A 13496-nucleotide genomic window follows, 5' to 3' on the forward strand; every position below is an offset into this window, starting at 1 on the left:
TCACTCAGGAAAAAGACAATGTTGTCAAAGAGAATACTGAGGCTATTTGACTAGATGGAATTGAAGCTCATAAGGAGGAGCTGTTAGCAATTCTGGAAAGTGTGAAAATAGATAAGTCCCCTGGGTCAGATGGGGCTTAACCTAGGATTCTCTGGGAAGCTAGGGAGGAGATTGCAAAGCCTTTGACTTTGATCTTTATGTAGTCATTGTCTACAGGAATAGTGCCAGAAGACTGGAGGAAAAGCAGATGCCCCCCTGTTCAAGAAGGGGAGTCCAGACAATCCTGGTAATTATAGACCAGTGAACCTTACTTCTGTTGTGGGCAAAGTTTTGGAAAGGATTATAACAGATAGGATTTATAATCATCTAGAGAACAATAATTTGATTAGTCAGTATGGTTTTGTGAAGAGTAGGTCGTGCCTCACAAACTTTACTGAGTTCTTTGAGAACATGACCAAACAGGTGGATGAGGGTAAAGCAGTTGATGTGGTGTATATGGATTTCAATAAGGCGTTTGATAAGGTTCCCCACAGTAGGCTATTACAGAAAATAGAGAGACATGGGATTGAGGGTGACTTAGCAGTTTGGATCAAAAATTGGCTAGCTAAAAGAAGACACAGGGTGGTGTTGATGGGAAATGTTCATCCTGGAGTTCAGTTTCTAGTGGTGAACCGCAGGGCTCTGTTTTGGGGCCACTGCTGTTGGTCATTTTTATAACTGACCTGGATGAGAGTGTAGAAGGATGGATTAGTAAATTTGCAGATGACACTAAAGTCGGAGTTGTGGATAATGCAGAAGGATGCTGCAGGCTACAGAGGGACATGGGTAAGCTACAGAGCTGGGCTGAGAGGTGGCAAATGGAGTTTAATGTGGAAAAGTCTGAGATGATTCACTTTGGAAGGAGTTACAGGAACACAGAGTACTGGGCTAATGCTAAGATTCTTGGTAGTGTGGATGAGCAGAGAGATCTCGGTGTCCACATGCATAGATCCTTGAAAGTTGCCACCAGGTTGATAGGGTTGTTAAGTAGGCGTACGGTGTGTTCGCTTTTATTGATAGAGGGATTGAGTTTCGGACCTATGGTTGCAGCTATACAAAACTCTGGTGCGGGGGCCGCACTTGGAGTATTACATACAGTTCTGGTTATCGCATTGTAGGAAGGATATGGAAGCATTGGAAAGGGTTCAGAGGAGATTTTCCAGGATGTTGCCTGGTATGGAGGGAAGGTCTTATGAGGAAAGGTCTTATGAGGAAAGGCTGAGGGACTTGAGGCCGTTTTCATTAAAGAGAAGAAGGTTAAAAGGTGATTTAATAAAGGCATACAAGATAATCAGAGGATTAGATAGGGTGGACAGTAAGAGCTTTTTCCTCAGATGGTGATGGCTAACATGAGAGGAAATAGCTTTAAATTGAAGGGTGATAGATATAGGACAGATGTCAGGTAAGTTCTTTACTCAGAGTAGTAAGAGCATGGAATGCCCTGCCTGCAACAGTAGTGGACTTCCCAACATTAAGTGTATTTAAATGGTCATTAGATAAACATATGGATGAAAATGGAATAGTGTCGGTTAGATGAGCTTTAGATTAGTTTCACAAGTCAGTGCAATATCGAGGACCGTAGGGCCTGCACTGCTCTGCAATGTTCTATGTTTTACCTCCTCATTTCTTGCTTCGTTGTCCTCTATTGGTCTTTGAAGGCTTCCCAATCCTCTGGCTTCCACTGCCCTTTGCCACATTATATGTTTTCACTTTTCAAAGTTTGGGTGAAGATTTGTAGCTCGGGTGCTCGTTGTTGTGGTTCTGTTCGCCGAGCTGGAAATTTTTGTTGCAAACGTTTCGTTCCCTGTCCAGGTGACATCCTCAGTGCTTGGGAGCCTCCTGTGAAGTGCTTCTGTGGTGTTTCCTCCGGCATTTAGAGTGGCCTGTCCCTGCCGCTTCCGGTTGTCAGTTTCAGCTGTCCCTGTAGTGGCCGGTATATTGGGTCCAGGTCTATGTGTTTGTTGATGGAGTTTGTGGATGAGTGTCATACTTCTAGGAATTCCCTGGCTGTTCTTTGTTTGGCTTGCCCTATAATGGTAGTGTTGTCCCAGTCGAATTCATGTTGCTTGTCGTCTGCGTGTGTGGCTACTAAGGATAGCTGTTCGTGGCGTTTCATGACTAGTTGATGTTCATGGATGCGGATCGTTAGCTGCCTTCCTGTTTGTCCTACATAGTGTTTTGTGCAGTCCTTGCATGGGATTTTGAACACTACATTAGTTTTGCTCATGCTGGGTATCGGGTCCTTCGTTCTGGTGAGTTGTTGTCTGAGGGTGGCTGTTGGTTTGTGTGCTGATATAAGTCCTAGTGGTCGCAGTAGTCTGGCTGTCAGTTCTGAAATGCTCCTGATGTATGGTAGCGTAGCTAGTCCTTTGGGTTGCGGCATTTCCTCGTTCCGTTGTCTTTCCCTTAGGCATCTGTTGATGAAATTGCGTGGGTATCCGTTTTTGGCGAATACCTTGTACAGGTGTTCCTCTTCCTCTTTTTGCAGTTCTGGTGTGCTGCAGTGTGTTGTGGCCCTTTTGAATATTGTCTTGATGCAACTTCATTTATGTGTGTTAGGGTGGTTGCTTTCATAGTTCAGGACTTGGTCTGTGTGTGTGGCTTTCCTGTATATCTTTGTAGTGAATTCTCCGTTCGGTATTCTCTGTACCCTCACGTCTAGGAATGGGAGTTGGTTATCCTTTTCTTCTTCTCTAGTGAATCGGATTCCTGTTAGTGTGACGTTGATGATCCGGTGTGTTTTCTCTATTTCTGTGTTTTTAATGATTACAAAGGTGTCATCAACATATCTGACCCAAAGTTTGGGTTGAATTTGTGGTAAGACTGTTTTGTTCTAACCTTTGCATTACTGCTTTTCTCTTTTGCTTTTATGCTGTCTCTGACTTCCATGGTCAGCCATGGTTACCTCATTCTCCCTTTCTCCTCAGGATGAATTTTGCTGTGTCTTCCAAGCTACTCCCAGAAACTCCTGCCACTGCTGTTCCACTGTCTTTCCTGCTGTGCTCCTCACCCAGAGAATTTTGGCTAGCTCCTCCCTCATGCCTCTGTAGTTGCCATTGTTCAACTGTAATACAGTTACATCTGATTCCACCTTCTCCCTCTCAAATTGCAGAATAAATTCTATCATATTACGGCCACTGCCTCTGCCTCATTGCACAACACTAAGTCCAAAATTGCCTCTTCCATAGTGGGCTTCAGCACAATCTGCTGCAAAAGGCCATCTCATAGACATTCCACAAATTCCTTTTCTTGCGAGTCCCTGCCAACCTACATATTGAAATCCCTCATGAAGACAATAACCTTGCCTTTCTTGCAAGCCTTTTGTATCTCTTAGTGTATCTTGTACCCCAATCCCAGCTACTGTTTGGAGGCCTGTAGATAGCTCCCATTATGGTTCTTTTACCTTTTGCGGTTCCTCAACTCTACCTACACAGATTCTACGTCATCTGACCCTATTTTGTTTATTGTTATTAATTTAATTTAATTTCATTTACTAACAATGCAACACCCCCCCCCCCCCCCCCGCCCACCGACCTGTCTTTTCAAAAGGAAATATATCCTTTGATATTTAGCTCCCAGTCCTGATCCTCTTGCAGCCACATTTTCATAATGCCCACCACATCACACCTGCCAATTTCAATTTGCCTCCAGCTCATTTACCTTATTCCTTATACTGTGTACATTCAGATATTGACTGTCCCTCTTTTCATTGTTATTCATTTATCCAGTGAGTTTGAAGTTTGATTCCTAACCTTTCCAAACACTCTGTCCTTTATTTTAGATTAGATTACTTACAGTGTGGAAACAGGCCCTTCGGCCCAACAAGTCGACACCGACCCGCCGAAGCGCAACCCACCCATACCCCTACATTTACCCCTTCACCTAACACTGCGGGCAATTTAGCATGGCCAATTCACCTGACCCGCACATTTTTGGATTGTGGGAGGAAACCGGAGCACCTGGAGGAAACCCACGCAGACACGGGGAGAATGTGCAAACTCCACACAGTCAGTCGCCTGACCATTATATTTACTCATTGCGCTAAAACTCTGACCCTAGCTTGGTTCACGTGGAGGTTGTTCCAACACTGATGCCAGTGCCCCATTAAAAGGAGTCTCTCTTTCCCGTACCACTCTTTTAACCACATTTACTTCCCTTATTCTTGTGTCCCTATGCTAATTTGCACATGGCTTGAGCAGTAATCTGGAGATTATGAAGCTTGCGGGCCTGTTCTTCAATTTTGTTCCCAGCTGCTGATAATTCCTGAACAGGTCCTCTTTCCTAGTCTTCTAGGAGAAAGTGAGGACTGCAGATGCTGGAGATCAGAGCTGAAAATGTGTTGCTGGAAAAGCGCAGAAGGCCAGGCAGCATCCAAGGAGCAGGAGAACCGACGTTTCGGGCATGAGCCCTACTTCAGGAATGAAGAAGGGCTCATGCCCGAAACATCGATTCCCCTGCTCCTTGGATGCTGCTTGACCTGCTGCAGTTTTCCAGCAACACATTTTCAGGTCTTTCCTAGTCTTGTCTATGTTGTTTGTCCCGACATGGACCACAACAACTGGATCCTCGCCCCCCCCCGCACTCCAATATCCTTTCAAGCTGGTCAGAGATGACAATGCCACTGGGGAGGGAATTCCAGGATTTTGACCCAGCAATAGTGAAGGAATATATTTCCAAGTCAGAATGGTGACTGGCTTGGTGGGGAAGTTGCAGGAGGTGGTGTTCCCATGTGTCTGCTACCCTTGACCTTCTAGATGGAAGTGGCCATAGGTTTAGAAAGGTGCTATCTGAGGATCTTTGAATTTTTGCATTGATGTTTGTAGATAATAGCAATGTGTACTGAGTTTTGGTGGTGGAGGAAGTGGATGCTTGTGGATGTGGTCCTGATCATGCAGGCTACTTTGTACCCGATGGTGTCAAGCTTCTTGATTGTTGTTGGCACAAATCTCATTTGCCACTTGTTAGCACAAGCCTGGATATTGTCCAGATCTTGTTGCATTTGAATATGGACTGGTTCAGTAACCTGAGGATTCGCAAATGGTGCTGAACGTCCTTCATTTCTGGCCTTAAGATGAATGGAAGGTCATTGATGAAGCAGCTGATGATGATTGGGCCTAGGAAACTACCCTGAGGAACTCCTAGGGACCACTTGTGGCACAGTGGTGGTGTCCCTACCCTCTTGCACAGGAGGCCTGTGTTCAAGCCCTTCTACTCCAGAGGTGTCTAATAATATCTCTGAATAGAAAAATATGCTAATTTTTTTTAAAAGACCTTGAGGAATTCCTGCAGAAATGTCCTAAAGCTGAAATGACTGACCTTCCATCAACACAACTATCTTCATATGTGCCAGGTAGAACTCCAACCAGTGAAGAGTTTCCCCTTGATTCCTATTGATTCAGTTTTGTTAGGGTTCCTTGATGCCACACTCAGTCAAATGCGGGCCTTGATGTCAAGGGCTGTCACTCTCACCTCACCTTTGGAATTCAGCTTTTTCATCCGTGTTTGAACCAAAGCTATAATGAGGTCAGGAGCTGCAATAGGCCTTGGTGAAACCTAAACTGGGCATCGCTGAGCAGGTGCTGCTTAAAAGCACGGCTAATGACACCTTCCATCACTTTACTGATGATCGAGAGTAGATAGATGGGGCTAATTGGCTAGGTTAGATTTGACTGGCATTTTGCATACAAGACTTACCTGGGCAACTTTCTTCTTTGATGGATGGATACCAGTGTTGTAACTGTACTGGAAGAGCTTGGCTAGGGCAGCAGCAAGTTCTGGAACTCAAGTCTTTCAGTACTATTGCTGGAATGTTGAATTGATTCGGATTATAGTTACTAGAATTGAAAAGAATAGGGTGTGGAGGTGATAACGTAGAAACTATTAAATTCTAACAGGATATGACAGGTTAGATGTAGGAAGGGTGTTCATCTTGGTGGGTGAGTCCAAAACCAGGTGTCATATTCCTAGATTATGGAGTAAACCATTAAGGACTGAGGTAAGGAGAAATTTCTTCATCCAGAGAGTGGTGAACCCATGGAGTTTACCAACACAGGAAGCAGTTGTATGGTTTCAAAGGAATTGGATATATCACTTGAGGCTAAAGGGATCAAAGGATATGGGGGAAAAGCAGGAACAGGCTATTGAGTTGGTTGATCAATCACAATCATAATGAATGGCAGAGCAGGTTTGAAAGGCGAAATGGCCTACGTCTGCTCCTATTTTCTATCTTTCTACATTAGAAAGAGAGGATAACTTGTTGTAAGAATTCCTGTTAAAGGATGAACAAGGGTCTGCTGTAGTTCAGCCGTTTAGAGCAAAACATACCCAGATTGAACATGAATTATATTGATTTTTTTCTGCAATTAACATATTGGAATTAATAATCTAAAATAGAACTGTTTAAACTTAATAATTGCTTGATTAACTTCAACAAAATGAGACATCATCTGACCCAGACTTCCTTTGGATAATTTGTATGGTTTGAATACAATTCTGGAGATGCTAATATATGATCCATCACTGTAGAAATTTTATATTATTATTCTGTAGAAGAACTTTGCACATTTTAGGAAGTTTTCTTCTTTTGTTTTAAAGGTATCTTGTAAACCTGGGTTGTATTAAGCCATTATGTGATCTACTGACTGTGATGGACTCAAAAATAGTTCAAGTTGCCCTAAGTGGGCTGGAAAACATCTTGAGACTTGGAGAGCAGGAGGCTAAACAGAATGGAAGTGGAATTAATCCATACTGTAGTCTTATTGAAGAAGCTTATGGTAGGAGAAGTGATAAAAATTGTATATTTTTTTCATAAATTTTATTGATATTTATAAAATGTCTTAAATTAATTAGTGCTGTCCCTTCATCACAGGTCTCGATAAAATTGAATTTTTGCAGAGCCATGAGAATCAAGAAATCTATCAGAAGGCCTTTGATCTCATTGAGCATTACTTTGGGGTGGAGGAAGAGGACAGTAATATTGCTCCACAAGTCGATGAAACTGCCCAGCAATTCCTCTTTCAGCAACAGGAAGCCCCAATGGAGGGTTTCCAATTGTAAAGTCTGCAAGAATTAACAAACAACTACATGCCCAACCCCACTGCCCCATCCCAAACACACCTCCAGTTGAAAAAGAGTGACAGGAAACTTTATTGTTTTCAAACATTTTCCCCCGAAAGGAAAAAATAGTTTTGGTACAAGAAGTTTTGCTCTCTATTTAAGTTTGAGTGGTAGAGTTGTGGACTAACTGTTGCACTTTCCCTTTATGTTTGTTTGCTATTACACCGGAACTCAATATTTTTCAATTTGTGTGCTGTGGTGCACCTGTAAAAGGCAGTTCTCCCAGAAATAAAGCTAGAGAAAATTCCGTATACGTTAAATTTAATTCTGATAGTTTGAAATATCCATGTAATGCTTGCAAATTGTTTTTTCCACAGAAGTGACAAATTTTGCAGTGGGAAGTTTGAGTTAGCAGTCAATTGATGTAACTAAATCCATAAAAAGATTGCTTGTGTAGATAATTGAGACAGCCCTCGGGGCATGTTGCCGTTTATGAATGACTACTATTTTATTCAGCAATTTGAACAATTAATGGTCAAATGTATAAATATTGGAAACAATTGTCTTTTGGGTGGATTTGATTCTGGATTTATTGAGTTATGGGGTGGGTGGAGTGAGAATGCTTAAAATATTTCAGTGAATATATAGAAAAATGTATCTTTTCAGAGATTTAGTCCTAAAAGTTTCAGCAGGTCTTATAATGAGCAAGCTGAGTTATGTGCTAATTCTGAATTCAGTAAATTTGCAGTTCTAATTATTTGCTTGGTTGCAATTAATGTCAATCAAGAGTAGAGCCAACGTTCTAATTAGGAATTTCAGAGTGTTGTATTTTGAAAGCCAGGGAGCATTCAGAATTGGCACAATCCTTATTTGAAGATTTTAAATGTATATTTGCTACTAGTAGAACTGTTAAATGTTGAAAAGCAGTCAATTTTGTTTGATTATGGCTTAATTTAAATATTCAGATTTGATTTCTATATTTTCCTCTAAAAAGGAAGGGGAAATTGTAATTTTTGGTAATAGTTTGGGAAACTTAGAAGACTTGATGCGAGCTGATACAGAATATGGGGAGAAGTTATAAGCTGTGTGCTGTGTTAATGAAAATTCAAGTATCTGGCCTTCCCAGGTGTTTCTCACAGCAGCTATTGATCATGTATTAATATTAAAAAAACAGACTTGATCTGTCTACAAATTTGAGAATATTTAATCTGTAAATTGGAATGCTGTACAATGCAAATCTATAAATGTCAGTCATTACTTATTTCACATGTTATTTTAAATATTAAATGTATTTGTCCCTTACCAAGCAGCTGGAGTAAAACCATTGAAAACTATAGTTGCCGAGCTGCCAAGTTTTATAGCATAATTGGACAGTGATTCTCTATCTGTAAACTTATTCAAGTTTCATCAGCAACTGCTTCTTGCACATCTAAACTCCATGTTTGTTTCCAGAAAATCTGCTACTGAAACCAATTCAGTTGGCTGTAATTGCTCCCAACTTGTAAACAGTTTAACTGGGCAATCGAATTTGATTCAGAATCTCACTAATATTTACATTTACCTCCTTGCTGAAACAACAAGAAATAATTTCTGCACAGTGTTTGGTTAGGGTGCTGGCTGTCACTGTAAACCAAACCAGTTTGATTTAGTTTCCATTGTTTTGAATCAATTTGTAATTGGTAATAGATAGAAGTACTAAACTCTAAAATGAGAATTGAGGCATTTATTGAAATTGCATTTGGTTGCAAAATGACTTGGAGAATAGAATTGCATTGCTTCACCCTTTAGGATGTAAAATGCACTAAGGATAGAGGAAGCAAGCTTGCTATAGAGAAATAATAAAGAAAACTGAACAAACTTGAAGCAAGTTTGCAGATCCAAGTCAACTTTATTAAGGAAAAGGAAACAATTTTTGCTATGAGCACTTTTAAAATACTATTGATAACCTCATGATTTGGCAAGGGAACAGTTTGTCATTACTTGCACATATTATCACATACATACCAGCATACTGTTCTACGTACTTTTATGTCTACAATTTTCAAGGAAATGACGTCCATAATGAATTCTGGTATACAGAACTTTATAAAAAGTTGGGTTATATTCTATGAGCAAAGAGACTGCATTAATTAGACAAACTGTGATAATTAATTATTCAATCCTATTAAACATTGAAAAAGAAGCTATTTTTCTCCACTTCTGCAATTAGCCTTGCTTTGGGATTGATAGAAAGATCATAGGACAGACATTATAGATCTGTGAAGTAGAACCACTGTGAACTGAATAAGACCATTCAGTGATTATTATTCTCCTCACTCTGAATTTGGGATCTTTATAACCTAACTTTGCTATTAGTTTTGTTGCAATTAGTATCTTTGTTATAAAAGTGAATGCACTGAATTATTCTTGCCAATTCATTAAAATGAGATCAACCGATAATTACAATAATTTAATGTACAGAGATTAGGGAGCTTCTTGTTTCAAGTGCATAAATTCAATTTTGAGAGAGTTGGGCACTGGTATTTGGGTTGGGTGGTGGAATTTATAGAATGAACTGCATATAGTAATTACTTTATTTGGGGGAAAAGGTGGAGAGTTAAGTAACCTAAAAGATTAGAGCAATGGATACTGCAAGTGGAAAAAATATGTATTATTCACATAACACCCCAAAAGGATCTTATTGAGATAGTCCTAACTTTATTTATAATCTAGCCAGCTCCAGTTCAGCTTGGTTTTATTTTTGTATGTCTCTAACAGACCAGTGTGATGCTGACTGACTGAAGATGTGTGATGTGATGCAGAGTTTGAATTATACACTTGCCATTGCTTGAAGGAAGACTAAGTTCTGTCTTTCTGCTGTATACTTAGTCCAAAAGTAGGAATGACCTCCAAACCAGACTTTCTAAAGCTATATTCACTTACTCTAAAATTTTTGTAATATAATTACTACTAGAAATGAGCAAATTTTTGGTTTCCAATATCATATACAATGTTTGCATACTTTTCTTACAGTAGTTTTGCAATAACTTAATTGTACATCTTGAAAAATGTTTGTTAAAAAGGTATATGTCATTTTGCTTAGTTTTCAGGTTCCTGCATGCTTTGCAATATTTCTTTAAGTTGAAGTTCGTTTTGCATCCAGGCATGATGAAACATTTGTGTTTTGCTCTCCTGTTAGTTAAAATTATCAAAAGTGCATTTTGTATCTTCAACTAGAATGAAATATTGTGATGATCTTACTCCCTGACTCTTGCTGACAGAGGTTGTGGTAGAGCAATGAAAGTTTGGGGAAGGGAAAAAAAATCCACATGAATATTTAATTTTTAAAAAAATTCCTTGGATATTAATGTAACATTTCTGTTTACAAAACCTAAATGAACAAACCTTTCCTATTCTGTTGTACCACTGGAATTCCACAAAACATTTCTAAGGCTCTGTGAAATGATGTGCTATGATCTGAGCAGAAATATATTTCACCACTGTTAAACTTTAGAAGATCTCTGTCCTCATTAGATAAAAACAATTGTATAACATTCCTCTCATCCAAGCACCTTCTTTAAAGTAGAATGTTGTGCTGGAAGCAAGACTAAATTTTTGGCAAGTTAAGCAGCTAGCTCTTTTGGAGGATAGGATGGGGAGAATTATTTTTTCCAAAGTCTTGAAAGCCTTTTTAAGAATGGCTGGCTAGGCCAGTAGTTAATACTTCTAATCCTTTAACTGACATAAACTAAAAGCAGACTGGTTCCTTGATAATTTGGTATTAAATTCTCTTCCCAGAATGTTGTTGTAGCTGCTTAAAATTTGTTGTAGGAAGAGAGTATGTAACCAGCAATGAGGATTTGCCTGAACAGCTTTTCTCATGCATCATTATAAAAGATGAAGTTATCCCAACAAGTAAAACATTGAGCTATATTTGGAATTTTAATAAACTCTGTTGAAGGGAATAAATAGCTTTTAACTATGCAATGCACTTTAGTCTTCAATTTCAATAGTAAGCAATTTCACCAGTACTGAGAGAGGATTAACTTTGTAATGCTGAACATACCTTTGCTGGCAAATTATTTGCAGATGTATCTGATATCTTGACTATGTTTGAACCAGTGAAATTGAAGAAGGCCTAGAGTATAATTCATTTACCTTTTGAAATATACTACAGTTTTTTGCTTCCAATGAGCACGGTGAAGAGAAAACATTGGAGGAAGGTTGTTTCTGTGCTGTTCACTTAACACTATGTTTGTGGCAGTTGTAAATCATTTGATAGTTTAGATTTTCCTATAATCCTTAGACATACTGCAGATAATTTTCCTAAAGGAATGTGGTGCATAAATTCCACACAAATCAATAAATTAGTCCTAATGTAATTTCGTGCTATTGGTATATTGCTGTCAATATGTAGAGCACTTCCATTTGCCAACTATGCAAATCATTTTGCTGGAGGCCTTCTCACCAAGGTTCCCCCATCTTTACGTATTTCTAAATGCCTCATACAGCTTTTTGTCTAGAGGATTTTTGAACAGTTTTTTTTTACTGATATTTGATGTCTAATACTGAAAACGTGCAATTGGGCTGGGTGAATATTTGAATTTGTATTAATTGGAGCTGTTAATTTAAAATATTGTTATTGGAAATTGCTGGGAATAACACTGCTGTAGGCTTAGAACATGCCAGTAATTAACAAGTTAAAAGCAAAGCGTAATAAAGCTGCTACACCTTATGAGACTTCTGTATTTTTAAACTTGTAATTTTGACATTTATTTTACAGAAGTTTTTTTTTGCTTCCTTTACTTCATTTGTAGCCTTCTTCAAAGTTTCAACATCAGACTTTCTATGGAACAAGAAAGCAAAATTGCAATGCGCTCCTGTTCTTTACTCACTTAAGTGCCAGCCTGACCATGAGTTCGTGAAGATTTGTGTTAATCTTCTTGGTCTGAAATAATTTTATTTTACTTGAATGTGCACATTTTTTGTGGATTTGTGCAAACATGCTGCTCTTTATTTTTCACCCTTCCTTATCTGCCACAATTGCATTATTTAAGTCATGTTAACAGTGGCAATAATTAATATTACATGCACTGATCCATTAAATAGGTGGGGAAGGCGGTGAAGGGGGTCAGAATATAGATAATAATTGACCACTAGCTTGACAATCCAGCTATGGATGCCCTCGGCCCCAGGTTTCATTTGTTATTTTGCAAACAAATGTAGGAGGATTAAAATTTTACAAGATTTTTTCTTGAAGATATAGCTAAAAAAATTGCATAACCAAAAATGCATTCTATTTATTTTCATATGTGATATGTTATACTATAGATTTTTTTACTTGCTCTTCTACGATGTTTGCAAATTTGATGTATCTGTTCAAATTGCTGTTCCTTAAAGCTTACATAAATCATTTTTTCCCTTTTAATTTTGGGAGTGTGTGTTACTACCCTTAATGTTTTATGACAACTAATGGAGTTGACAGATAACTGTATGAATGTGTAAGATGACGGAAACAGACAGCACAAACAGAACATGGCACATAACACAAAAGTAATTACAAGTGCTGTTCCTTTGTTTAAAACACTGGAAATGTACAAGTATGAAATAAATCTTGTTGCAAATCTACATTTTGTGTGTTACTTACTGAGAGCATTAAGAAATTCAAAATTTTATGTAACAAGCATTTTTTACAAAACCTAATGAACTTTCTTTGAACTGCCTGTAATGACAGCATATCTTTTCTTAGATAAGGATTCCAAACTACCAGTGTTCCAATTGTGATCTGACTATTGCCTTGTATATTTTTAGCAATATCTTACTACTTGTGTACTCCATTCCCTTTGAAATAAAGTCCAACAATCCATTTGCCTTCCATTTTACCAACTGAACTTGGATGCAAGTTTTTTTGTGATTCATGGACAAGAGTTTAAACTTCCTGTTCGGTAGCCTTCTGCAGTTCATTCTGCTCCTGCATTCTGACTGCCAAAGTTCATAATAGTACATTTCCCCATGTTAGGAACATTTGCTTAACCTGTCCATATTCCACTGCAGACTTTGTGTCATTTTCACCATGTGCCTTCCCACCTGTTTTTGTCATCCACAAACTAGGCTATAGAAGATACACTTTCCCCATCCATGCCATTAATATATTGTAAATAATTGAGGCCCAGCACTGATCTATGTGACACTAGTTACAGGTGTCATCCCTGAAAATGCCCCCTCATCCAACTCACTGTCTTCTATCAGTTAGCTAATCCTCTATCCATGCTGATATACTACTACCAACACCTGGCTCTTAAGTAGACTAATGTGTGATATTTTATCAATGCTTTCTGAAAATCCAAATATATTATATTCAATTTTTTTCCTTTAACCTGCCTGAAACCTTCAATAAATTTTTGTAGATTTGTGAGAAATTA

The 13496-nt window shown here is 38.7% G+C and overlaps 1 protein-coding gene across 2 annotated transcripts in view; it reads left to right on the forward strand.

Annotated features, from left to right (window-relative positions):
- LOC122564566 (importin subunit alpha-7) overlaps positions 1 to 12702 on the forward strand; it is an 86993-nt gene extending 74291 nt beyond the window's left edge. For both annotated transcript variants that reach the window (XM_043719656.1, XM_043719655.1), the window contains 2 exons: positions 6634 to 6812; positions 6908 to 12702. In XM_043719656.1, the coding sequence (XP_043575591.1) occupies positions 6634 to 6812; positions 6908 to 7095 (367 nt within the window). In that variant the 3' untranslated portion in view covers positions 7096 to 12702. The remainder of the gene's footprint in view (positions 1 to 6633; positions 6813 to 6907) is intronic.
- The last annotated feature ends 794 nt before the right edge of the window (positions 12703 to 13496 follow it).

The sequence above is a fragment of the Chiloscyllium plagiosum genome, chromosome 29, assembly GCF_004010195.1.
Source record: "Chiloscyllium plagiosum isolate BGI_BamShark_2017 chromosome 29, ASM401019v2, whole genome shotgun sequence".
NCBI lineage: Eukaryota > Metazoa > Chordata > Chondrichthyes > Orectolobiformes > Hemiscylliidae > Chiloscyllium > Chiloscyllium plagiosum.